General features: G+C 51.7%; 9 protein-coding genes across 9 annotated transcripts; 5 read left to right on the top strand and 4 right to left on the bottom strand.

The window, feature by feature from the left end:
• Positions 1–720: 720 nt before the first annotated feature.
• On the top strand, positions 721–2,134 carry BO79DRAFT_207889 (uncharacterized protein). The gene has a single exon (XM_025682269.1). The coding sequence runs from the start codon at positions 840–842 to the stop codon at positions 2,046–2,048; it is 1,209 nt and encodes a 402-aa protein (XP_025542428.1). The 5' UTR covers positions 721–839; the 3' UTR covers positions 2,049–2,134.
• BO79DRAFT_168842 (ubiquinol--cytochrome-c reductase catalytic subunit CYT1) lies at positions 2,121–3,967 on the bottom strand. The gene is made up of 5 exons (XM_025679448.1): positions 3,762–3,967; positions 3,502–3,650; positions 3,310–3,372; positions 2,830–3,227; positions 2,121–2,756 (listed from the first exon to the last, which is right to left on the bottom strand). The coding sequence occupies exons 1-5, from the start codon at positions 3,834–3,836 to the stop codon at positions 2,491–2,493; spliced, it is 951 nt and encodes a 316-aa protein (XP_025542427.1). The 5' UTR covers positions 3,837–3,967; the 3' UTR covers positions 2,121–2,490.
• A 182-nt stretch (positions 3,968–4,149) lies between these two features.
• BO79DRAFT_285881 (putative pachytene checkpoint component Pch2) lies at positions 4,150–6,107 on the bottom strand (the record flags this gene model as incomplete). Its single annotated transcript, XM_025688415.1, has 9 exons — positions 4,150–4,505; positions 4,571–4,867; positions 4,928–5,013; positions 5,066–5,244; positions 5,293–5,389; positions 5,442–5,497; positions 5,552–5,810; positions 5,865–5,940; positions 5,988–6,107. The coding sequence occupies 9 exons, from the start codon at positions 6,105–6,107 to the stop codon at positions 4,308–4,310; spliced, it is 1,368 nt and encodes a 455-aa protein (XP_025542426.1). The 3' UTR covers positions 4,150–4,307.
• Positions 6,108–7,192: 1,085 nt separating this feature from the next.
• Positions 7,193–10,069, top strand: BO79DRAFT_190585 (exocyst complex component Sec10 family protein; the record flags this gene model as incomplete). The annotated part of the gene is made up of 3 exons (XM_025680749.1): positions 7,193–7,304; positions 7,377–9,663; positions 9,714–10,069. 3 exons carry the CDS (start codon positions 7,193–7,195, stop codon positions 9,982–9,984), a joined length of 2,670 nt encoding a protein of 889 aa, XP_025542425.1. The 3' UTR covers positions 9,985–10,069.
• Positions 10,070–10,665: 596 nt separating this feature from the next.
• Positions 10,666–11,628, top strand: BO79DRAFT_190581 (putative extracellular SCP domain protein Pry1; the record flags this gene model as incomplete). The annotated part of the gene is made up of 3 exons (XM_025680748.1): positions 10,666–11,010; positions 11,104–11,291; positions 11,349–11,628. The coding sequence occupies 3 exons, from the start codon at positions 10,666–10,668 to the stop codon at positions 11,626–11,628; spliced, it is 813 nt and encodes a 270-aa protein (XP_025542424.1).
• Positions 11,629–11,681: 53 nt separating this feature from the next.
• Positions 11,682–14,584, bottom strand: EifCb (translation initiation factor eIF3 core subunit b). The gene is made up of 4 exons (XM_025679447.1): positions 14,407–14,584; positions 14,119–14,311; positions 12,522–14,049; positions 11,682–12,463 (listed from the first exon to the last, which is right to left on the bottom strand). Exons 1-4 carry the CDS (start codon positions 14,477–14,479, stop codon positions 12,035–12,037), a joined length of 2,223 nt encoding a protein of 740 aa, XP_025542423.1. The 5' UTR covers positions 14,480–14,584; the 3' UTR covers positions 11,682–12,034.
• A 279-nt stretch (positions 14,585–14,863) lies between these two features.
• On the top strand, positions 14,864–20,047 carry BO79DRAFT_190575 (E3 ubiquitin-protein ligase HEL2). Its single transcript, XM_025680747.1, has 8 exons — positions 14,864–15,258; positions 15,352–15,488; positions 15,594–16,064; positions 16,117–16,170; positions 16,225–16,391; positions 17,083–17,668; positions 17,790–18,028; positions 18,093–20,047. Exons 1-8 carry the CDS (start codon positions 15,252–15,254, stop codon positions 19,744–19,746), a joined length of 3,315 nt encoding a protein of 1,104 aa, XP_025542422.1. The 5' UTR covers positions 14,864–15,251; the 3' UTR covers positions 19,747–20,047.
• Positions 20,048–20,111: 64 nt separating this feature from the next.
• BO79DRAFT_279797 (MutS family protein MSH4) lies at positions 20,112–23,171 on the bottom strand (the record flags this gene model as incomplete). Its single annotated transcript, XM_025688009.1, has 8 exons — positions 20,112–21,673; positions 21,718–21,805; positions 21,855–21,974; positions 22,025–22,174; positions 22,219–22,259; positions 22,312–22,630; positions 22,674–22,972; positions 23,024–23,171. The coding sequence occupies 8 exons, from the start codon at positions 23,169–23,171 to the stop codon at positions 20,112–20,114; spliced, it is 2,727 nt and encodes a 908-aa protein (XP_025542421.1).
• Positions 23,172–23,355: 184 nt separating this feature from the next.
• Positions 23,356–25,058, top strand: BO79DRAFT_190572 (WD40 repeat domain-containing protein; the record flags this gene model as incomplete). Its single annotated transcript, XM_025680746.1, has 3 exons — positions 23,356–23,580; positions 23,642–24,726; positions 24,778–25,058. 3 exons carry the CDS (start codon positions 23,356–23,358, stop codon positions 25,019–25,021), a joined length of 1,554 nt encoding a protein of 517 aa, XP_025542420.1. The 3' UTR covers positions 25,022–25,058.
• Between the last annotated feature and the right edge of the window lie 31 nt (positions 25,059–25,089).

Below are 25,089 nucleotides of genomic sequence, written 5' to 3'. Positions count from 1 at the left end.
AGCCAGATATATTAACATGACCTATATCTCACTCAATCCATGTGTTTATTTTATACGCCACAGACAGTAAGCTACATTCATTCTTCTTGATATAAGTGCTATTTAGAGACTGCTAACATTCATCAAGGCCAGCAAAATTGATTCCATGATGTGCAGGCTCCGATGTGAGGTACGCACCTTGCCTTCTGGCTCACAATGACGAAGTCAAATCCCACAATGAACCGATTAATTTTACGTCGCAAATCTTGAGCAGAAGCATTTGCGTACAACTAGCAGCTATTATTAGATAGGGAAAATGAAAGCCCTCCTTTTCCAAGACAATGTTGGGTGAAAATAAGCATTTCACGATAAGAAGCCTACGATGGACAACCAGCATAAGCTCCGCTTCGCTTCCGCAGGGCCCCAATCAGTCCCCAACTTGATTAGCTAGATATCGCGCGATAGTGCGCTAGCAAGCACAATACTTCCACTGGGAAGTATATCAATATCACATTCCCCCGGGTCTTTGGGAAGCTCTCAAACTCACGTCGAACATATTGGATGGTAATGGATGGAATTTCCCTGGAATTAGTGGATATTGGTAAGCCGGCTGCTGGAGTATCCGTCCCGAGGCTACTCCGGCTCCGCTCCAATTAGGGAAGATGACCGGAATGCTCGTTATGCGTTTCCGCTGGGAGCCGTGGTGTCTGCATGAACAGCCGTGGTACAAAGCACGGAGTCACTATTTATAATGGACATATACATTTGCTCATACCTTTGTCACCCTGGTTGACTAACGGACAGGAACTATTTTGGCAAGATTTATTAACCAACTGGACCAGCTTGACCATTCTAAAAAGATGGCGGCAGTCAATCGAGACGAAGAAGGAGGCCACTCCATCCCTCGCACACGCCGCTCGAGCATGATCGAAACATACGAGCGACTCGGAGAAATCAGCCCTCTGACCGGTCACACACACCCCTCCCAACAAGAAACCGGCCATTTTCTGCCTGAAACAACCCCCGAGAGGAGACAAGTATCGACAACAGATCGGTCTCTCGAGAAGGACGCCGACCTTGCGGACAAGGTTACTACCCATCATTTCGAGGAGATCGGAGACGGAAACCCACCGCCTGACGAAACCGTTCTATACCTTGCCTACGGCTCGAACCTATGCTCGGAGACATTCCTGGGAAGGCGAGGCATCAAGCCGCTCTCTCAAATCAACGTCGTCGTCCCAGATCTATGGCTCACCTTCGATCTCCCAGGCATACCATATCTTGAGCCTTGTTTTGCAGCAACTCGACTTCGAAAACCCCCAGTCCAAGAAAAAGACAATGCTTTAGACGGGAACGCTACAATGGAGGAGGCCTCGCGTCTCCTCCATAAGGACGACCCCGACTATAACCCCAGCATGCCCCTCGTCGGCGTCGTCTACGAGGTCACCCTCACAGACTACGCCCGGATAATCGCAACAGAGGGCGGAGGACGCGGATACGAAGACAAAGTCGTCGACTGCTACCCCTTCCCGAAGGCCTACAACCCCACAGACCCTCTCCCTGAGCGTCCAAGCACGAAGCCCTTCAAAGCCCACACGCTTCTATCCCCTGCCGTTGCCGAGGACTTACTGGTAGCTACTACACAAGACCAAGCTCTCACGAGCCGGAAACAATGCGGTTTCGTCTCGCGCTTTAGCCCTCTCATCCGCCCGAACCCATTCTACGCCCAGCCTTCGGCTCGCTATCTCAACCTGATCAGCATGGGCGCCGCTGAGCATGACTTTCCCGTTGCGTACAGGACATATCTTGCTGGGATTCAGCCTTATCGTATAACTACCCTGCGGCAGAAGGTGGGCAAGGTGCTGTTTGCGGGTGTATGGATGACGCCGGTACTTTTGGTCTTGCTTTTGCAGAGGATTTCTGCGGGCTCGGATGGACGCAGTCCCCCTTGGCTGGTTAGATTGGCGGATGCTGTCTTTTTTGCCATGTGGCGGTCGTATGATAATGTGTTTCGGGGTGTCTTTGGGGATGGGGAAAGGACAATCGATGATGGTACTGCGCGGTCATAATTTTTTGTCCGATCTAGATAAAAGTATTCAGGTGATGACGCTATCCTCACTGGTGATTGTATAATAAAAAGACTGGTTTTTAATAATGCAAATACAACCAAATAAATACATTGAGGCATTCTATAAAGCCTTCCCATAGTGAAAGACAGAACGGCTATTGTATACCAAAGCCCATACAACATGTGTAATAGCTAACAAAGGAAATTGTGACATTGGATCTTGAAGCAACATTTTCAACGGAGAATAAATATCTAGGGTACAGATACAAGTGTCCTGAGTAACATCTAACGAAACATGCAGAGACCATCGAATAGAGTGACAGGTTGAAGGAAATGGCGACGTGGGACCAACATGACTTGTTGGACGATGGATTATATCAAGGCTCACTGGCCGCCTGTATTTTTCCTCCACGGTGTGCAATTCATACAGTCCGCTGCAACATTCAGCGCCGGGAAACGGGGGGGCTGTACACAATCTTTCTCGTCTTGATCGGGGACCACTTGTAACGCTTAACCCAGACGCTGATGGCGAAAAGACCGGTCAGGAGGGTGATAGCCTTGACACCCATCTTCTTGCGGTCGTCCATCTCAGGCTCGGCAGCCCAGTTGAGGAACTCGACAACGTCCTTAGCCATCTGGGAGGTAGTGGCGGGGGTGCCATCCTCGTACTCGACAACACCATCGAAAAGAACACGGCCCATGGCAATGGCTAGATATCGTTAGAATTAGTACTGAGCATAGACGAATCAATTGTCAGATGTAAACTGCAAATGGTGACATACCGGTACCGGGGAAGTAGGGGTTGAAGTTCATGCCAGCACCGACGGTGGCACCAGCCGGGGGCTCATCGGGGTAACCAGTCAGCAGACTGAAGATGTAGTTGCAGCCACCGTGACGGCCCTTGACGATCAAGCTGAGATCCGGGGGCAGAGCACCACCGTTGGCAGCACGAGCAGCCTCCTCGTTCTTGTAGGGAGCAGGGATGTAGTCGGACAGCTTTCCGGGACGCTTCTCGATCTCGCCCTGGTCGTTGGGCTCGGTGTCGTACTCGTTCTCCTCGGCCATGGCCTTCATCTCATCGACGGTGTGCATGACACCGACGAACGAGCGCCAAGGCACACGGGTCAGGGAGTGGCAGCTGGCACAGACTTCACGGTAGACCTGGAAACCACGACGGAGGCTGGAGTGCAAAACATGAGTAAGATGGCCGGTATCGGGGAGAGATGGCGAGGGTATTATTCGCTCGCAATTGGAAGACTCACGCCTGGTGATCGAAGGTCTTGTTCCACTTGGCGTGCTCCCAAGGGTAAGCGGTAGGGTGCAATCTTGATTTCGATGTGCGTCAGTCTTGATGTCAAACAGTCGGAATCGGGAAGATGATGCCTCGGTCGGAGCAACGGAGCAGCCAGCAACGCGTTGACCATTCCCTCGAGCATCACCGATAATCCACTCACCCCTCCTCAGCAGGTGTCATGGCAAAAGCCTCCTGGCCATAGAGATACGCGGCGGATCCGAGAGCGACGGCGGTTGCGGCGGACGCAGTGAGTGTGAGGTGGAAGGGGGAGCTGGCGGATTCGGCACCGGCGGCGGAGGAAGACGCACGCTGGGTGATTCGTTAGTCAAAAACCCATACAGAAGCTTTCCTGTGCGATAGAGAAGCGATTGTCCTCGTCCATTGGGTTCAATGGACGGTCAATGTCGGGGAAGTTCGTACCGTGGAGGTCTTGTTCAAGGACTGGCGTGCGACGCCCCGGAAGGGCACGCTGCGCAAAACAGTACGTGCCAGCATACTGACGATGTGAAAGACCCTCCGGACAATGGGGTATTTAAGAAGGCACGATAGCCAAAGAAGGGGAGAGGGGAGGGGGAGGGGACAAGGCTGAGCGCACAGGAGAATGTGCTTTTGGAGGTGAAGTCGAGGTTGGTCGAACGGGTCAAGTTTCTCTTGGGTTTGGAATTGCCTAAACCCTCGTTCTGATTGGCTGCCGCCCCGGTCCTAACTGCCTTCGGTGAAAACCGCGACTTTTCGGAACAACAATTTTCGGCGGCCACCTGATAATTGCTGACCACCAACACCATCTCCCCGTTCTCGCGATAACATGATGGGAGAAGTTCTACGAGGATGCATTCCGAGCTTCAATTACATACGCATATCAAACAATTCCATCGCTTCGTCATTAGCCTCCCAGCTCCTCACACCCCCGTTCCGTTCCTCCGCGCTGACCCCAGCACACACACTCCCCCATCAATCCCATCGCTCTCATTGGCCATTGGCTTGTGTTGTTCCCGAGAGCTGCTCTTCCGCCATAGTCATCGTCGCCTCCGTCTTAGCCTGCCATTCCGACGCTATTCCCATACGCAGCGCCTCAATCGCTGTCCGAATATCGCATCGGGTACCGTTACTATAAAGAATCAACGATAGAGCGGGTAGTCTTCGAACCGTGCGACCGCTAAGCCCCTAATCGCCATCGTCAATACTCCAACATATATACCGAATGCTCATCTTCGTCCAGAATCACTAACCTCACTTTCAAAGACAGCATTAGCAAGTAGCGTGGGTATAGCATCGGGGAACGATCTATAGTGCAGCAGCACTTCGTCAAAAGTCGGGAGGGTGAGGTGTTCCGCAGCCTGCTCCACATACTGCAAAGCCGTCTGGGGATCGTCCGGAGTAACTTGGACCACGTCGAATGAAACACCCTCAATGAGTCCACTCTGGCTCAACTCCTCTAGGCAGTCCTTGTAGATATTATATATAGGTCTGCTAGATAGTTGCGGTATGTATTGTTTGATATCAACTCGATCGAGGAAAGCTTGGTCCTACACGCGAGTGCACCGTCAGCGTTAATGCATAGCACTCGGCGCTGATTAGGAGCTTACCAGCGCCGTAATCAAATTGCTGGTGCAGACGACGATAACATTCGAATGTTCTTTCAGCTTATCCAGCCCTGTGAGTACCGCATCGACTGCTCGAATGGCGTCAAAGGGCTCATTGCTGCTCAGTATCCATGAATACACAAACGAATGTATCTTCTTCCTCCTGGAGAAATGTCTCAATGTTCTCAAACATTCCATTCACAAGTTTGCTACTCTCGCCGAAATATTTGCTTCCTAAAGAGTATGCGTTGATCTCAAATAGCTTGCTCTGGGGATAATCCTTTCCCAGGCGTATTGCAAGCTTCTGGGCAAGACCGCGACTAAATCAGTTAGCCACTGACCACACTCTATGTAACACATCCACAAACCAAAGGCTTGTCTTCCCAGTTCCTGGTGGCCCCCATATGAGTATCAACTTGTTCCAATTGATAGTCCACTTATCGAGTTTACGAGTAGAAAACGAGACTGCTCAAGTTAGAGTAAGCCATGAGATGCAAGTTGTAAAGGAAGGCATCACCCATTCTACTTATAGCCGAAAGAAGCGTCGACTGAATTGGTTGATCGTAATCCAACCTATGCAAATGATCAGTTACTTTCAGCGTTGGAAGAATTAGCAGGTCAGCGTACGTCTCCCATAATCCCTCCAGATCTATGCTCGGTAAGGCCAGTACTCTTGCCGTAGCGACTCCACCCCCGGCTTCTGCTGAATCCTCAAGTGCACTGGTCTTCTGCAAGCTTTGTCGCTCCGATTTTGTACGCAGTTGGTACACTTGAACGTCCAATTGGACATCCTGAAGTCGATATGCACCGGACTCCAGATTGCCGCCGCTACATTCGGTTACGAGTATAAACTCCAGGGCTTGAGCATGTGGTTCGCTTAGACCTCCTATTCATCGTCAGAAAGATGTTCGGGGGGTTATCGTCTTGATAGATTCCTGACCGAAAGAATTGATAAATTGATCAACAGACATCACGATGAAATTATTGTGAAGCCATTCTGTAACCTCATCCCTAACCTGCTGTTCCGTCAATGTATGAATCGCAAGTGTATCAAGCAGCCTACCAGATCAGTGCGAACGATCATGCCATCACTAGCACATTTCACTCGAGCCTCAATATGCAATATGGGGCGTTGAGACTCTTCCACTGGGTTTGAAACGCAACTGCTGACGCTCATGTCCATTTTGCTTGTGGGTCTGGGAGGGGAGACGATTCAGAGAAGAGAGAATGAGGAACGTAAAGTGAACATCTGTGGCCGGTCTGAGAGGTAATCTCATACTCGGTACTGTGACGCTTCAATACTTCAATACCGATAACTTCGTCTACATTTGTGGCATCCAATTCACCCTCATCTCCTAGATTGTTGGTCTGTTCTTGGTCTTCTGGAGTGCATTAAACATGTAAAACAAGCATATATGCAAGGTCAGCCCACTACATAATAAGTAGAAGGTCGATTGCAAGACGCTCATCAGAATAATATGGTGACTGAATGATATCAACTAGTATCTAAAAGGAGGGGAGATTGTTTGGCTCAATGAGCCGATATAATTCTGATACCTAAGTTGATGGTACTAGTAAAGTTCGTATGGAAGGGTTAATTGGTATTATTAGTATTCAACTTAATGCCTTGTTTTCCAGGGTTGTTGGAACTTGATGATTTCGACACAGGAAAATACCACCTGAGTCCTACTAAGAGCACTACTACTCTCCGTCGATGTCCTGAATTTAATATATATATCGCCCCACTGGCAGACTCTGGGGAAAATTTGCGAACGGATCACCATGACTACCCACCGGATGTTTCAGAATTTGATGTTCATCGAAAAAAACTTAACCATGTTGCACCTACTCGGATCGTTGTTAGGATATTGTGAAACAGGTGGTGATACTGCTTACTGGGGTGAGTTGGAATTCCGGAGCAAGCAGCCGGCCGATCCAAACCGTGGAATTTCTGGGGTGTTCCGCCCACAGTGACGAACTGCCACAACCAACCGACGCAATTGCTCGGCGCCGTGGATTGTTCCATTCCTCAGATTTAGGGGCTATGATTCCGCCATGCGAACCGATGTTTCATGATCCCCCATTTTTGCCAGCAATTCCGGTGTCGCTCGATTACTCGGGTTTACGTTCGACTAATTGGGGCAGCCCCGCGGAGCGAGCTAGTCGGTGGGAACGCTGGGACCCTGACCGGCTTGTCCGCGCTGAGCTTCTGGAGCCTTTGACGGACTAACTCGACGTCCCTCCCGATGCCGACTGTGAAACTACAAGATGCAGAAAGCGAGGACTGGGCCAGGTGCCGGCGTGAAGCCGCGCAAGGATGTTCTGGCTTCCCTCAAGATGGCCTCGATGGAAGAAATCTCCAGGGCCATTCTTCCAGCAGGTACGTCTCGACTGTAAATACCGAACGGGGAGATGGATCGCATTCACTGCAGGATATTCTAACAATGACCAGAGATCATGTCCTCAATCCTTGATTACCTTTCCCCTGTCGATCTCATACGAGTAGCCCGGTCTTCCAAACTCCTGCGCGAGATGGCATACGATGACACGCGATGGGTGCAGAAATTGAAACGGATGGGTTGTTGGGACGAGGTGGAGGCAAGAAAGCATACGGAAGAAACGTTCGGAACTATTGCAGATGTGCAAACGGTTGAGCAGCAAGAGGTTGAGGATGCGCAAGCACCGCACGGCGAACCTGCACCCAACGTCTCACGGAGTTCCCGGGCCGATTTACAATCGATCTCTGACGGATTCGACCAGATCAATCTAACCACTTCGGCCAATGCTGATATATCGGATGGATCAGATAGTGATCCCGTCATCGGCGCGCTGAAACAAGTCAAGTCTGTTCGTGGAGACGCACGCCAGGAGTACGGAAAGGTACATGCAGCGCTGGCACCATACTACAATGACATCGTTACGAACGGCCCTTCTCCGGATAGCTTGCTTTTCAAGAACTACACCGATCCACAGCACCAAGCGCAGATACTGTCGCAACTACAATCCTTCTCCGAATGCGATGCAGACGAAGGCTGGCGTGGACGGCTTGAACAATTGCAGTCTGCTGTGTCGATATTCGAAATATCGGCCATAAAGGAGTTTAGACATGGATACGAGACAGAGGATATTGATGACAGGATGCGAAAATATGCCCACGTTTTGTACACGTTGAACGGCGGAGAGGCAGCTGTAGAACTCTTCATACAGCACAACCATCTCGTTACCAGAAAATCAGATCTCGGCAAAGTCTCGGACTGCATTGATCCTTTCTCGCAACGGGTTAAACTTGAACATACACAGGCCTTCTTCACTCGGCTGAGTGTGGCCTATAACGAGGAAGTATCGATCATCAATCGTGCTTTCCCCCCGTCGATGAAAATATCGACACCGTTTATCGAAAAGGTTGGGCAGGATGTGCTCTACCCATTCCTGACTGCCATTTTTGATGAGCTACATGGCTCAAATACCGAGTCCTACTTGACTGCCGTCTCAGGAACATTTGCTCAATGCCTTAATCTCTCGGACACATTGTTGCCAGTTCAGAATTTGGACGACAGTTTTGATGAATTCATGGATCATGTCATTGCTAAAGCCTATGTACCTCACATGGACTTATATCTCGCAGAGGAATTGGATCATTTCCGGAAATTATCTGAGGCGGCCGTGGGGGACTGGGATAGACAGCTATCGGAGCAGGCAGCCTCGACGGAGTCATTCTTGATGTCGAACATCAATAGGCAGGCTGATAAGCGTGACTTCTTAACCTCTTTCAAGAAGGTTATTATGGCTCCCGTCAATATTCTTCCAAGCTTTTCAGGAAACAAGGCGAACGAGCAAAAGGCACCATCGGAGCCCACCGCCAGCGACTCCTCGTCACTGAAGAGTCCCAATCGGTTTTCAACCATCGCGTCGCCCACGACGCCTCCTATTATGGAGGCGCCGACCACAGAGCTTGCGGCAAAAGCCGCGATCATGAAGTCTAAACTTGAGGGTATTCGATCTCTTTTCAGCATAGAAGTTGCTCTTAGTCTGGTTCATGCGGCCAAGTCAAGCTTGGAGCGAGCCGCGCAGTTTGTAAAGATCAAAGGCGAATATGGAGCTGCTGCAAAACAACAGTGCGAAGCGGTCTTCGTCGCCCTCGTGCGCATTCTAGGAAACCGTCACTTAATCGGTGGGTTTAATAAGGCCGTGGACCACTTGTCAAACTACAGGCCGCGCGAACAAGGAGAACGCGACCAATCTGGCGTTGAGCCGCTGGTCACCTTTCTGGAGCTGGTGAACGTTGGTGATCTGATTCTCCAGATGATCGATGTCTTTTACGAACAGGAACTCATCGGCACCAAACTGACGGACCGCAATGATTTCCTTGACCCGGCCGTCAAGGAAAAGAAAAAGTTCGAGCAGAGCCTGGATGAACGGGTCGCTGCTGGGCTTAACAAAGGAATCGACGTTTTGATGGAAGAAGTGGACTACATTCTAGCAACGAGACAATTGGCGACCGACTTCAATCCTAGTGTCTCTACTGACCCCTATCGTAAAACGATGGACGTCAGTATCACCGAGGCTGCAGCGGCCGTTGTGGATGTGGTCTCTTCTCATACACAGATGTTGGTTGGCAGCACAGACAAGAGTATGCTGGACGTCTTCAACCAAGAGGTCGGGCTCCGCCTGTTTGCTGCTCTATGCAAGCACCTGAAGCGGCAGAGGATTAGCACTGAGGGGTCGTTGAAGCTCATCAGGTAGGATTTTATGTGTCTCTGAGATTAATGGCGAAGCTGACCTCTTATAGCGATATGAATCACTACTTCAAATTCATCCAGACGTTCAGGAACAACGACCTTCTCCTCTACTTCAAGGCGTTCCGGGAACTATCGCAGATCTATTTGATCGACCCCTCTGATGCCAAAGAGCTTGCCACCATCATCGCCGATGCGGACCGGTTCAATGGGATTTGGCGAGTGGAGGAAGTGTACGAGTTCGCCGAGCGACGGGCGGATTGGTACCAAGTGAAACGAGACGTCGAACGAGCCATGTATGGAATTGGGTGCAACGTTATGTGAAGAATATGTCCAGCATTACGATTATACGGTGTATATAGAGCTACGAATACCCCAGGGCTTTGCCATTTTCATGGTTAGAGAATAGACAGATGATTATATAATTTAGTAGCAGAGGAAAGAGCTACAGATTGATACTACTACCCAGACCCATATATCCAAAATCCATCCAACATCAAGCTGACATGACCAACATACAACAATTCTAATCCAGCCAGTCAGCCCCGAAGATTGCAACAAACTACACAGTAATCCCCTTCGCATTAAGTTATTACTAATAACCCAACCAGTTGCATCATTCATACAACGACTTTACCCACCCGACGGATCGCATCTCCAGGAAACTCTAAATCTATCCGGCTAATTCCTGACATCAGTTTCCCACTCCCAGAATCCAGCCCATAAGCTCAAAGCAATGACGATAATAAGCCAGGAGAGACATAAAGAACTGTCCACCCCGAGCCAAAGGGAAGAAGAAGCAATGTGTTTCAACCTGGAACCAAGCCATTGGCGCCACAACCACAACCACTCACCACTCACCACTGCATTGTTTCAGTCTGACAATTGCTGACTGACTGCGATCCATCATTTATACATTCTACATTTTCGTCATGAGAAATATCCTCTCACATACTATACTAAACTTTCCTTACTCGCATAACATTATATGAGGTCATCATCATCATGCTCTATCGTACAATCTCAAGGATACTCACCACTACAACTACCATAATCCTCCTAAGCGCCCTCCTCATCACTCTCACCACAGCCCAACAACAACAACCACAACCAAAAGCAACAGTAATAGTCACCATCATAACAACCGCAACCGCAACCGCAACAGCACCACAAACCACCACCACCACCCAAGAACCCCCCTCCTACACCTCCCCAGCTCTCTTCCAATCCTCCATACTAAAAGTCAGCAACACCTACCGCAAAGCCCACAACGCAAGCAACCTAATCTGGAATACGACATTAACTCAATACGCCCTGAACTGGGCACAGGAATGTAAATGGCAGCATTCGGTATAGTACTCTTCCCCCTCCACCTTTTCCCCCAAGATATAAATACTAGTTCACAAAGACATTAAAAACAGCTAATAAGTAATGTACATACAGAACGGCCCCTACGGCGAAAACCTCGCCTTCGGGTACCCCAACGTCTCGTCCGCTGTAGCCGCCTGGGGCGACGAAGTACAGAAATACAATTTCCAGGAGCCGACGGGGTTCACGGAGGAGACGGGACATTTTACGCAGTTGGTGTGGAGGGAGACGAGGGAGGTGGGGTGTGCGGCTATTGATTGTGGGTATAATAATACTAATACTACTAATGATGATGATAATGGGAATGGAAATGGGAAGAGAAGTGAAGCGGGAGGAGGTGGTGGAGGTGGGATCAATGGAACGGAGAGACCGCAGGGATGGTATGTCGTTTGTGAATACTCGCCTAGGGGTAATATCATTGGGGGGAATAAGAAGTTGGGGGATAAGGAGTTCTTTAAGATTAATGTGCAGCCGTCGAGTACATATTCCGGGCCGTATAATACGGGGTCCGCTGGAAATGGGGCTCAGAGGGTTGAATGTATAATGGGGTTATGGTGGGTTGTGTTGGGGTGGGGGTTAGTGTTGTTGACTTTTGGATAGTTTAATTTTGGATAATTGGTTGAGATAGTAGAAAGTGGTATAAACTGAACTTTGAATGATTGCAGTAGTCATCATTGTCTGTCATCTCTCATTGCTACCAACATCACGCACATCAAAGTTTTCCCCTCACGCTCGGGAAATATGCAAACACAGATTCTATTCACTTTTTTTGAAATGCTCCAGACACAGGCGCCCCCACGCGCGCGCTGGAACCAATCCAAATGGATCACAGATGAAGTCTCACAGGGAAGAAGAGAGGATGAAGTGTGAGGACTTCAGAGAGGATAGGTAAAGAAAAAAGGGCGAGGATATCGACAGACAAGATGCGAGATAAGGATAAAAGGAAATGAAAAAGAAAAGGAAATGGATGGAATAGAACACATTAGATACGAAGCTGGCTTCCCAATCAACCAATGACTTCCTCGTTCTCCTCGATGATCTCTTCCACAATCTCCTCCACCACTGTCTCGCCTTGGTCCTCCGACACAGCAGGGGCATCCTTGGCCTGCTTGGAAGAGTCGACGTCTTCCGGCACACCGTAGGCGTCCTTCTCCTCCGCAAGCATCTCCTTCTCCCTCCGGATCCAGGCAGTCCACTCGTTGAGCACGCGCTTGCGCGTCTCCACAACGGCTGTGTTGGCAATGTCGACAGCGTACTTGTCCTCCTCCTCGAACTCCTTCGAGTACTCGCGGAGGTTCTTGCGCACTTGCTTCTGCTCCTCCTTGCTGAGAAGAGTGGGGGGACGAGGGCGCCAGATGAACTGCTTGAACTTGTCGGTGGGGTGTTCGGCGAGGGTCTGACCGGCGAAGGTGTGAATGTTGTAGCCGTTTTCCATCTACATAAAACATGTCAGTAACGCAGTCGTGACAAGATACTAAGAAAAAAGAACATACCGAGTGGGTCCACACGCTAGCACTGCTGACAACGTAGCGACCCGTAGGATCCCAGTCAATATCCGTAACACCGTAGTGCTCAACGGTCTTCATTAATTGCAGGTTGGCGGCCAGATCCTTCTCACCCTCGGGCTTCTCACCCTCAAAGTCCATATCCCAGAAGTCAATATCGAAGTTGGTCTGGGAGTGAACGGTAGCGACGACGACGAAACGTCCCTTGGGAGACCAGTAGATGGCGTTGCTGGTCTTCTTCTCAATGGTGCGGACAACCTTGAAGTTGCCGGCCGAGACACCCTTCTTTTCGGGGGCGAAGAAAGAGACGGAGGTCTTGGGGAGAACGGCGGTGCCGCTGGGGGCCTCGCCGGTGGTGATGGCGACGAAACGTCCTCCGTTGGGCTCCCAAGCAAAGTTGATGACGGTATCCTTGAGACTGTCGACGACTTCGACGGGGACACCCTTCTCGCGCACACGGAAAATCTCCAGGTTGGTGGCCATGGACTTCTTGGACTTGGAGTGACGGTCAACCTTGACACAGACGTAGGTACCTTGCGACTGCCAGTGCAGCTTGACATCCGACACGTTGAAGAGGTTACGCGTACGGACGATCTCCTTCGAGGGAACGCTCATCAAGGCGACACGGGCCGGGTTGCTGCCGATTTCGGGAGTCCAGAAGCAGAGCAGCTGTTCGTACTGCTTGACACCCTCGCGGACAACGGTGGCGGGGGACCACTCGAAGTCCATAACACCATCAATCTTGACGGAAGTCTTGCCCAGCAAGTTCATCCGGGGGAGCTCGTAGATCGAGATCGACTGGTGCTGCAGCATTCTCGCGACGTACTTCTCGTCAGCGGACCACTTGAAAGCGGGCCACTGGACCTTCTTCTTGGGCTCGCCCTCAGCACTAGGGCCGGCAGTCAGATCGTGAGAGACGAAGGAACGAAGAGGCTTGCCAGTGACGATATCCCAGATGATGATGTTCTTTCCGTCTTCCTCGTAGGTCAGGACCGGGTGGCCCTCCTCCACCTGGATGGGGCGGGCGGACCAGGTGGTCAGGTAGCTCTCACCGGGCGAGAATTCGACCAGCTGAACGAAAGGATGGGGGAACTGCTTCTGCTTCGAGAAGGCGGGACCACCCCAGAGCTGGACACCCTGGGGGTGGACGGAGGCGAGGTAGGTACCCTTGGGGGACCACTGGACGAAAAGCTGAGTCCAGTGCGCGCGGTCGACGACGTTCTCCGGGGGGTTGCTCTTGTTGTTCCAGAACACACCGACCTTGTCGCCACGGTAAAGGGCGAACTGGTCACGGGCGTTGGCGTCGCCCAGCCATGAGCGGAGGTGCTCCTTCTCCTTGAAGGGTTCGATGGTGGGGGGCTTGTATTCCTCGTCGATGCGTCCTTCCCGGCCATAACGATCGATATCCATCAACTTGTTGACGGCGAGAGTGTGCTTCTTATCGAGGGGTACACCGTGCAGTTGCTTGACGGCAGCGACGGCCTGTTCGGGGGTCTCGTACTCAACGAAGGCGAAACTGAAACGACGTGTTAATGTTTCCACAACCTTTCCCAACCGCAATCAGATTTCCTAAGTTAAAACATACCCTTCGGACATGTTCTTGTCGTTGATGGGCATGAAGACGGCATCCTCCGAGGTGTGGCCGACCGTGCTGAGCTTCCTCAACAAGAACTTGATGAGCTTTTGCCGGCTCTCCTCGGGGACGACCGGAAGTCCATCGATCACAACAAATGTGTCCAAACCCTCCTCAAGCTTCACTTCATATTGCTCCTTGAGATCTGGATGGAGAAAATCGGGCGGAGTCAGCGGCGAGGGGCACGGGGGAAACGGGGTGAGAAGAGGATGATGGGACAACAACGCGAGGCGCACTCACCGGAGAAGTCAACCTCCTCCTCCTCCTCTTCGTGGAGATCCTGCTCAGACAGGGTGTCAAAACTGGGCGCCATGGTTGCAGTCGCAGCGAACGGCGATATGGGGGGGTGAGGGTGGAGAGGGTATGATCTTGAAGATGAAAGATGCTGTTCTGGATTTTCTGCTGGTCGACCCCGATTTGGCTGATTTTAGGGCAAAAGAACAAATCCCAAACCACAAGCGCCTTCTGTGTGCGAAGGCAGCTGAGTCAGGGCTGAGTCATCCCCCCATTGTCTCTGCTTGCTTTCACTTTCCGTGCGGTAAAGTGACGGTAAATGACCATTTCTCACGATACCACTAGTAAACTGCCTATTCTTTCTCCAGCTCCACCACGTGATGGTGCTTATCTAAGCCACCCGCCCCCAGCTTCTCGCCCGGCTGATTATGTCTTCTGTAACCGACTTGTACAATCGGCTTGGACCAGCCATAACATTTCGCGATCCTCACGCATCGTCCCGCTTTCCGTTGCTGCTGCGGGTGATAGCTGCTGGTCGTTGTGGGCCGGCCGTCTCGATCTCCTCGTTTACTCCCCTTTGTTTTGTCTGATCCATCTCTCTCTCCCTGTCCTACTTCCTCCTGGGGCCTTTACGTACCTCCTCTCTCTTATGCCCCGCCGGTCCTAAGCGCCAGCGCTACGCCCAGATCTAGACGGTCGTCCTCAGTGCACGACCACCTTGAGCTGAATCCCGCTGCTGATAGCCTTCCGAACTCTTACATTGAGTCCGGTCAGCAATTGACAGCATTAAATTCCATTCAGTCGTGTCGTTTCCTGCAGAGGTGCTGCAAAGCAAAGCTACCCGGTCCACCATGTCGCGTAAGTTCGGAAGTCTGATGTTCCCGGTCGATTGCTCCACGCCGAGATCGCTCTCAACTGACATCATGGCTTTTTCTTTTTCCCATGCAATAGTATCCCCAGAAGCCCGCGATCAATACATTCCGATCATTGATTCAATTCTGGCCAAAAGCGATTTGACTACCATCTCCTCGAAAACTATTCGCAACGGCCTTCAGGATGAGATCGGCTATGATCTTACCCCGCATAAGGTCTGCGCCCCCGATCTTTCATTATTGTCGCATATTGCTCTTTGCTCTATTGATTCACGGCGGTAGACCTTAAATATAATGCTAATGTTAGCTTTATTCATACAGCTTGCCATCAAGCAGCTTATCATGGAGCGCTTCGACGTCTGTGCGGCACAGAAGGGCATTCAAACCGCATCGGAGACACCAGCGACATCTGCTTCCACCAATGGCCATGGGAAAGACCACGACTCGGTGACTCCTGTTGAGCCGTCCTCTCCGGCTCAATCTTCCATGTCGCAGAAACGCCAAGCGGAGAGTGAAGAGCGCTCGGACACTTCAAGCAAGACTCCTCCTATCAAGAAGAAGAAGCCCGACAATGATATCGATGCGGATGCCTTGTTCGCAGCCAAACTCCAGGCCGAGGAAAACATGCGTGCGCGCCAAACCCGCGGGGCCAGTACACGCAGAAGCCAGCCCGTGAAGAAGAAGCAGCCTACCAAAGCGAAGACGTCCAAGAAAGTGAAGGCTGAGGATGATTCGGAACTGGAATCGGGCTCGGACTCAGGAAAGAAGGTCAACAGATCTGGCGGGTTTCACGTATGCTGCAAACACTTCCTAATGGAGGTGACTGGTGCTGACGGCTGTCTAGAAACCCCTGAATCTTTCCCCAGCGCTTTCGGCTTTGTTGGACGGCGAGGTGACGGTATGGCTGCTATTCCCATTTCCGGTTAGGTAAGACATACTGACATTCGAACAGCTCTCGCGACCGCAGACAGTGAAGCGGCTTTGGCAATACATCCACGAGCATGATCTTCAGGATCCCAATGACCGGCGACAAATTCGCTGTGACGACGCGATGCGTGCCGTGTTCAAGCAAGATCGCATACACATGTTCACGATGACTAAAATCCTCAGCCAGAACTTGTATAGTCCCGATGAATAACCTTTGGTATCTAGACGCGAACTCTTGCCTTCCGGACAAGGCAATCGCAGCGACCAAGTCGTTGCCTTAACGATTCCCCGACTTTTGCTTACTACACAGCATTTGGAACCCAGGCGCTAACTCTCTTTCATTTTGCTCCAAGACTTTATTATTTGCTTCTCATATTGATATTTTTCGCACTTGTTGCTACGCTCATTGGCGAATGATTGCCTTATCTTTCCTTGTGTTGACCTGCTTTTCTCTCCAGCGGGAGTTGGTGCTGCCTTGTGGACAGGCGCGATGGATGTTGCTACCTAGAGATCGTATTCGCTTATTGATTTGGCTACGTACATCGCATCGCGTCATTGCATGATACATTCTCAGTTATCGCACGAGCAGCCAGTACAGTTGTAGCCGAAGGGGCTAGTAATATGCATGCATCCCATGGCTAAGCCACACATATGATCTGCCTTGTAGTTGCATGAGCGATAATGAGTCAAAATGAGTCATATCAGTAACTAGATTGAATTCACCAGTAAATTAATTACCTATGTGCCCCCCCTACCGGGCTTAACGCAATTAATAAAATTAAATAAGTCGGGGAGAGAAACTGGACAGCGATGCTCACTAAGCATGCCGCCGATCCAACTTTTTTGCCCGCCGCTCGTAACGTGAAAGCTGGTCCCTCCACAGCAACGCCGGCTTATCACCCCTCCGCCGAAATTCGCTGTCTGGTCGCACAGGCTCACCAAAGCGCGACGCGCTTCTCCTCCTAAGAGAGCAAATTCTGGGCACTGTTCTCCAAACATCATCCTCGCTGATCACTCCGAGTAACCGCCCCTCAATCTTTCCACGTTTCCAATGTCCGAATCCCAGCCCGCCCAAGCTCCCGGAGCGCAAGGCCAAGGCCGGGGCGGCCGTCGACGAGGCCGCGGAGGAGGCTTTGGAGCTGCTCGCCAACCGGGACACACCGATGGTCACCATCACCATTCTCATGATGGCGCTGGAAGGGGTGCAAGATCTAGGGGCCAGGGACCCCGTCGCGGAGGCGGCGGCGGAGGACGGGACAAGCAGAATCGCTCGGGGAACAAGTCGGAGGCTGCTGCTGAAGGTGGACAGGGTGATGCGAATGTTCCGACAGCGTCAGAAGGCAAGGGGAAGCAGCCTGTCACGACAGAAGAGTCTGATGATGACGATGACGGCGAAGTCTGCTTCATTTGTGCTTCGAAGGTCGACCACACCTCGGTCTCGCCGTGTAATCACCGGACTTGTCATATTTGTGCGCTGAGATTGAGGGCCTTGTATAAGAATAAAGCTTGTGCTCATTGTCGAGTATGTGATTCTTGGTCATCGTTTTTGGTCTTGGTCGTGGCTTTGCGCTGACATTCGCTTTGGACTAGACGGAATCCAACTATGTTATCTTCACGGATGACCATGCCAAGCGCTATGAGGATTTCAAGGACTCCGATTTCTCGCAGATGGACGAAAACCTAGGGATCAAGTACGAGAACAACGATATCTTCGAAGACACAGTACTGTTGTTGCGGTACAATTGCCCGGATAGAGGTTGTGATGTAGCTTGCTTGGGATGGCCTGACCTGCATCGTCACGTCAAAAGCAAGCATGGCAGGGTGATGTGGTAAGTTCCTCTTACTGTTAGATGTGATGATCTGTGTAGGCGCATACTAACTTCAATATTGTAGTGATCTTTGCACGCGGAACAAGAAAGTGTTCACGCACGAACATGAGCTCTTCACCAATGCAGAGTTGCGCAAGCACGAGAAGCATGGAGATGACGTGCCTGGTGCCATAGACCAGAGTGGATTCAGAGGTCATCCTGAGTGTGGTTTCTGCCGGCAACGGTTCTATGGTGATGACGAATTATACGCACATTGTCGTGACCGTCACGAAAGATGCCACATTTGTGACCGTCGCTCCGGCGGCCGCCAACAACAGTACTACATCGACTACAACGCTCTCGAAGACCACTTCCAGAAAGATCACTTCCTCTGTCTCGACCGCGAGTGTCTTGAGAAGAAGTTCGTCGTCTTCGAGTCCCAGATGGATCTCAAGGCACATCAACTTGAGTGTCATCCCAACGGCCTATCTAAGGACGCCAGACGCGACGCTCGCACCGTTGACTTGTCAACCTTCGATTACAGAACTCCTTACCAACCTCAGCGCCAGCGTCGCGGTGCTGGTCGTGGACGCGATCCTAACGCGGAGCCTCTGCCTGTATCCAGCGCTCAGCCCTTGAGAAGAGACGAGGTTGCGTATCAACGACAAATGGCTATCCAGAGTGCCCAATCCGTCTCGACCCGCAGCTTCGGCGGCCAACTAACACGCAACGACACTCAGCCTGTGCGTGCTCCGGCTCGTCCTACACCCGCCCAGACCCCTCCCGCATCCACACCAGTTGCCGAGATGGAGAACCTCAATCTCAGCGCAGACTCGGCCTCCGTTACTCCTCAAGAGAAAGCCCGCCGTCTCCGCCATGCAGCCGTCGTTGAAAGAGCCTCGAACCTCCTAGGCAACGACCAGAACAAGCTCAAGGAATTCCGTGCCCGAGTTTCCAGCTACCGCACCTCCTCCATTTCCGCCACCGAACTCATTGACGCCTTCTTTTCACTCTTCGATACCTCCAGCACCGAACTGGGCAAACTCATTAAAGAGCTCGCCGAGATTTACGAAGACGAAGGCAAGCGCAACGCGCTCCTCAAAGCCTGGAACGACTGGCGTGCCATCAATGAAGACTACCCGGCTCTGCCCGGCCCCGGCGGTATGCTCCCTGGCATGTCCCCAGGAACCGTGAACGGCAGCGGAGCGGGCGGAAAGCGTGTCCTGCGCCTCAAATCCTCAACAGCCCAGTCCTCCCGTTCCTACGTCGGCAGAAGCGGCGCCATGCCTTCTTCATCCACCTCTTCCTCCGCCGCCAACCCCTTCCCTCCTCTCTCCTCGACCACCGCCCGCTCTACCCCCCGAACCTCCAAGCCCGCCGCCACTACCCCCTGGGGCGCCGCCGCCGCTGCAGCTCCCTCGGCCCCTACCTCTGCCTTCAGCAGCGCCACCTCTTCCCGCTCCGCCTCGCGCGCCCCGGCCCGCCCAGTCAACGCCACCAGCTCCGAAGCCTTCCCTGCTCTCCCTGCTGCTCCCAAGCCCAACGTCCTCATGGCAGGTCTGACTCGCGGCACCGTCCGCTGGGAAGATCGTAACAAGCCAACCGCGAACGCCTGGGCTTCTCGTAACGACGCCGGTGCTAGCTCGTCCAATGCAGAGGATGACTTCCCTGAGTTCCCTGCTGGAGGCAAAAAGGGCAAGAACAAGAAGGGGAAGCAGACTCTGTTCCACTTCGGATGATGATGACGATGCATACCCCACTACTCTACTGTTTCTTTTTTCCTTTTTATTTTCTTTTCTTTCGCCTTACACATGTGACGTGGGTTTGTGTCTATGCATCGTCGGTTCTGGGTCCTACGTTCGTTGATGATGTCGTTGCTTGTTCAGCTTGTATTTGAGCGAAAATGGTCTTTTACTTCTAGAGTTGCTTGCGCGTGAGGTAAATAAAAGCTAGTGGGATGGTTTCTTTTCATTTCTTTTCCGTTGCTGTAGGGGGCGGGTGGAGATAGGTACATTTCAGTCTGGGGTTGGAAATATGGGGATGTAAAAAACAAATGCAATACAATACTGTTAGAGTCATACTTTGTTTGATGGGAATGAGCCGGTCAGGAGTCTTCATCCATGGAGGAAGCGGTATCCTGCTCGTTAGTTGTAGAATCATCGTCGTCATGCTCAGAACGTGACGCGGCAAGTCCATCTATATCCCCTTCAGGGACATCCGAGGGAGGAGCGAATGGCCGTGATATACAGTAACTGGATTCGTTGAGCGGGTCCTCTGACTCAGAAATGACGAGGTGATCTTCAGCAGTTTGCGCAAAGGGTTCTCCCAGTTCAGAGCTATGATGGACCTCGAGTCCTTCATCATCATCATCATCGAAGAGAAGGTTCCCGGTAGAACTAGTGTCCTCATAGACTCCCCTGGGTACCGGTGCATCTTCGTCGCTGGCACAGGCCGCATCCTCGTCGATTGCAGCCATACTCAAGGCGAAGTCATCCTGCAGTCGCTTCAACCATTTCCGAAGGGTCTCGCCTTCCATAGTTCCGTTGCGGACTAGAAGGAGTTGTTCTTTTAGAGAGAGAATCAGATTCCGTCTACGAGTCACTGCCAGGGCTTTGGACTTGCTGTGTCGGCGTTTAGCGAGCTGGTTGAGTTTCTCTGATACTTGTTGAGCGGTTTCGAGGACACCTGGGGGAAGATCTACGAGCTTTGCTAGGGCGAGGCCGTAAAATTGGTTCGTATCGGGGCCTTCGGCTATCTTATAGAGCATGGTCATCTTCGAAGCATCAGGGGATACTTCTGCTGCGAGATGGAGGCTCACGACGCCATTGCGCTCGCCCATTATCAGTGCGAGATCCCGGAAATGGGTCACGAACCAGACTAACGCGTGGCTTTCTACGAGGGCTTCTGCGATGGCGATGGCGATGGCGAGGCCGTCTGTTGTGCTGGTGCCGCGACCTAGTTCGTCGACGATGACCATGCTGCGCGGTTCGATGTTGCGGAGGATGAAGGCCATTTCGCGCATCTCGGCGGCGAAAGTTGATACGTTTGCTTCGAGGTCGTCGGATGTGGAGACACGTGCGAATAGTTGGTGGACGATGGGGAATGATGCGTATTCTGCTGGGATGAAACAACCGATTTGCGCCATTACGGTCATCAGCGCTAGGGCGCGGATGTAGGTGGATTTTCCGCTCATGTTGCAGCCTGTGATTATCTGGAAGCGGGACTGTTGCGTTGCGTAGGCATCATTGGGGATGAATTTCTTGGTGTGTATCTTCTCGCGGATTGGATGATGTCCGGATTTTATTGCGAGAGTGTCTGTCAGTTCAGGCCGGATGTAGTCGTGCGATGTTGCTAATTGGGCGAATGCTGCTAGCATGTCAAGCATGGCGATGGCTTCGCTTACTTTGAAGAGCACTGATATCTCTGAGCAGATGTCGTGGATCAGTTCCTGCACGGTTTGGTCGCTCATATTGATGACTTCATTGTGTGCATCTGTGATCTTCTGATTGAGCTTGACAAGGTCTAGCGTTTGACATTCTATACGGTTCTTTTTGCGATAGACGTTGATGAAGACGTCTGGCAAGGATTCGACAGCTGCAGCTAAGAGGCTGATGTAGTATTGGCGAGCTCTGTCGAATTTCAGGTCAAGGGCTATACTGTGCGTTTCTACAAATATTAGCTATGGGCAGCCTCGGACGCAATGTACAGACCTGCTAGCTCTGCTACCAGATCTGCAGCATCTGTATTAGCTTCTTTGTATGTCTGTCGAGCGACGTCGAGAAGGCTATTCACACCGGCCTAGAGAAACTATGTCAGGCTTGCAGAGAAACTTGCAAATGGGACTTACCCGGACACAGTAGATGCGTTGGTTCCTGAGGTCAAGTGGACGTGTCTGGTATGTGACATGCTCGTTGAGAGTTTCTTCAATCATCTGCTGAACAGCCCGGTGGCCTGCCGGGGCACATAGCTGTATAGTCGTTAGCTATGTTATGACAATACCAGCCAGCATAAGATTACTTCTCTTATGGTTGTTAAAAGACTACTCTGAGCTGCCGTAAGTGCCTTGTAAACCGACTTGATTGCCCCAACATATGTCTTGACCATTATAACATTGTTGACAGACTGCTCAACATATTGGAAGGCACGTTTGTTGGGCACAAGGATAAGCTGGATCGTCAGCCAGGCTATCAGAAACGATTGAATCCACGTACAGAAGTAAGAACCTTGTCCGCATCGACAAAGCCCTTGAGAGCTACGTTTGGTATGGTTAGACTAAGACTTATATAGCAGGATTATAGGCGAACCTTGTCTCACCGAGACAAACATGTCTTCCTTTGTAGACAGATCCTCGACAGCGTCGTATCGTGCTTGCAGCTTGGGTTCTTCTGTTGAAGGCTGAAGGATGTTGGCTCTGAGAAGCCTTGCACCCATAGGGGTCAGGGTCTCATTGAGCAGTCCGTACAGACTATCCTTCGATTTTGCATTGTGTATGTTCTGTATCAACTCCAAGGAGACAATGGTGGATAGATCAATTGACATGGATCCCTGAGAGGGCTCGAACCTGATACGAAGAGAGTGACAGGTAAAGGTTCTGTTCAGCTCCAGCTCGACATACTTTAAGACCTACAATAATTAGCCGGATCAGCCAGACGGTTGTAGTGCTCACCGCAGCAAAGCAGCAAGCAGCATAATAGTTTCCTCCCAGGACGATCTTGATGGGTTCGACATCCCCGGAAAAGGCGAGTCGGTCTACATAGTCATGACCAGCTCTCTCCGACCAGAACTTGCGATCTATAAAGGTAAACGTGGTATCTTGGATATTCTCTTGTATGATGTAGAACAATTTGGATTCTTTGGCAGAGGTTGCGAACAGTATCTCAGTCGGTTCGAATACCCCGATCTTCGTGACTGTTTTAACGTACGTCTGGCTATCACATATCTGACACAGAACTGTCTCTGCAGTAGCTAGATTGACAAAAGCAAGGCCAACTGTCGAAGAGATGCCTCTGGACTCACTAACGGCGCAGATGATGTTTTGGGATGCAACGCTTGTTGCCGTTGTCGTCGGCCTCGGCGTAGTCCTGGGGAATGTGCTGGTTCTGGAAAAGGGAGCAACAGAGCTAGCAGCTCCAATGGAGGAACCCCGAACAAATGAAGCCGACATTTTGCATATTGGTGGTCAGGAAAAGAGCAGCAGGATATGGTAGAGAATGATGCAGGATATAGTAGAGCTGCCGTCCGAAAGCGGACTAGCGGCGACAGACTCCCCGCGATAGCGACGGCTATCTTTTATCTTTTTTTCGGCGAAAATCTTCAACGACAAAAACCATCCAACAAAGAGCGGCACAATGGCGACTCTTCTACCTCCCCCGTCGAAGCGTCAGAGGACGGAGACCGCTGAGCGGGCCCGTCAGCAGCAGGAGATCCAGAGTATCCCAGAGAATTTGGGTAGCATTCGTGTGCAATTCTTCGACCAGGCGACGGGATCTGCGACCGGGCCGGCGGTGTCCGTTCCAGTCGCTGATGCCAGTGTGAAGAATCTCGAGACGCTGTTGAATACGTTACAAGGCAATGTAGGTATGCAGCGAGGCATTGTTCAACATATACAGAGACTAATTGGTTTTTGCGCCGCAGGAAGAAGATGAGCGAGTACCGTACCGATTCACATACCAATCCGATGGCAAAGACAAGAACGACCAGACAATCGATATCCTCTCCGACCTGTATCACTCCCTCTTGAAGCCCGGCCTGAAGACGACCGAAGATACGGTACATCTCTACTTCACTCCCCAGGCTGTGTTCCGCGTCAAGGCCGTCTCGCGATGCTCCGCCTCGATCGCCGGACACGGCGAGGCAATCCTTGCGACTAGCTTCTCCCCTGTCAACTCATCCACAATGGTCACCGGCAGCGGTGACTCCACAGCTCGCGTCTGGGATTGCGACACTGGAACGCCTCTACACACCTTGAAGGGACATACCAGCTGGGTGCTGGCGGTCAGCTACTCGCCTAACGGCGCCATGATTGCGACGGGAAGCATGGACAACACTGTGCGCTTCTGGGACGCAAAGAAGGGCACCCCATTGGGCGCGCCCTTGAAGGGACACGCGAAATGGATCACCAGTCTGGCCTGGGAACCCTACCATCTTCAGCAGCCCGGCCGGCCGCGCCTGGCGTCCGCATCCAAGGACTCGACGGTCCGCATATGGGACGTGGTCTCGAAGCGCATCGACACCGTCCTCACCGGGCACAAGGGCTCAGTGACCTGTGTCCGCTGGGGCGGAATCGGAAATATCTACACTGCATCTCACGACAAGACTATCAAGGTGTGGAATGCTCAGAACGGCACCCTGCTCCAGACTCTCTCTGCGCACGCCCACCGCGTCAATCACCTGGCTCTGTCTACCGACTTTGTCCTCCGCACTGCCTACCACGACCACACCGGCAAGGTGCCGCAGGCGGATGCCGAGAAGATCGCGGCAGCCAAGCAGCGGTTCGAGCAGGCAGCGACCATCAACAACAAGATCGTCGAGAAGCTTGTGTCCGCGAGTGACGACTTCACCATGTACTTGTGGGAACCTGGGAACTCCAGCAAGCCCGTTGCGCGACTGCTGGGACACCAGAAGGAGGTGAACCATGTGACGTTCTCGCCAGACATGGCGTACATTGCGTCGGCGGGCTTTGACAACCACGTTAAGCTATGGAACGCGCGTGACGGAAAGTGAGTTTACCACTGTCTTAAAAATGATATACAATTACTAATAGACAATAGATTCATCACGACACTCCGCGGGCACGTGGGCGCCGTGTACCAGTGCTGCTTCTCGGCTGATTCCCGGCTACTAGTCTCGTCGTCCAAGGACACGACACTGAAAGTATGGAATGTACGGACAGGCAAGTTGCAAGAGGATCTGCCGGGCCACAAGGACGAGGTGTTTGCGGTAGATTGGAGTCCGGATGGACAGAAAGTGGGAAGTGGGGGGAAGGACAAGGCGGTGCGGATATGGAGGAATTAACCTACCACTTTACTTCGTACTATACTATAGAACGCATGACACTGTTATGACTGACAATATCATAATAA

The sequence above is a fragment of the Aspergillus costaricaensis genome, assembly GCF_003184835.1.
Source record: "Aspergillus costaricaensis CBS 115574 unplaced genomic scaffold BO79scaffold_7, whole genome shotgun sequence".
NCBI lineage: Eukaryota > Fungi > Ascomycota > Eurotiomycetes > Eurotiales > Aspergillaceae > Aspergillus > Aspergillus costaricensis.
Note: the sequence above shows the minus strand (reverse complement) of the source record. Positions and strands in the feature narration are given on the sequence as shown.

Excerpts from the sequence above, each read along its gene's own strand:
- BO79DRAFT_207889 (XM_025682269.1), top strand. The coding sequence starts at position 840 with ATGGCGGCAGTCAATCGAGACGAAGAAGGAGGCCACTCCATCCCTCGC.
- BO79DRAFT_168842 (XM_025679448.1), bottom strand. The coding sequence starts at position 3,836 with ATGCTGGCACGTACTGTTTTGCGCAGCGTGCCCTTCCGGGGCGTCGCA. Across the intron at positions 3,373-3,501 it reads ATGACACCTGCTGAGGAGGG|ATTGCACCCTACCGCTTACC; the intron begins GTGAGTGGATTA and ends ATCGAAATCAAG. Across the intron at positions 3,228-3,309 it reads AAGACCTTCGATCACCAGGC|CCTCCGTCGTGGTTTCCAGG; the intron begins GTGAGTCTTCCA and ends TTTGCACTCCAG.
- EifCb (XM_025679447.1), bottom strand. The coding sequence starts at position 14,479 with ATGGCGCCCAGTTTTGACACCCTGTCTGAGCAGGATCTCCACGAAGAG. Across the intron at positions 14,312-14,406 it reads GGAGGAGGTTGACTTCTCCG|ATCTCAAGGAGCAATATGAA; the intron begins GTGAGTGCGCCT and ends TTCTCCATCCAG. Across the intron at positions 14,050-14,118 it reads GACAAGAACATGTCCGAAGG|TTTCGCCTTCGTTGAGTACG; the intron begins GTATGTTTTAAC and ends ACGTCGTTTCAG.
- BO79DRAFT_190575 (XM_025680747.1), top strand. Across the intron at positions 17,669-17,789 it reads TCACCGGACTTGTCATATTT|ACGGAATCCAACTATGTTAT; the intron begins GTGCGCTGAGAT and ends GCTTTGGACTAG. Across the intron at positions 18,029-18,092 it reads AAGCATGGCAGGGTGATGTG|TGATCTTTGCACGCGGAACA; the intron begins GTAAGTTCCTCT and ends TCAATATTGTAG.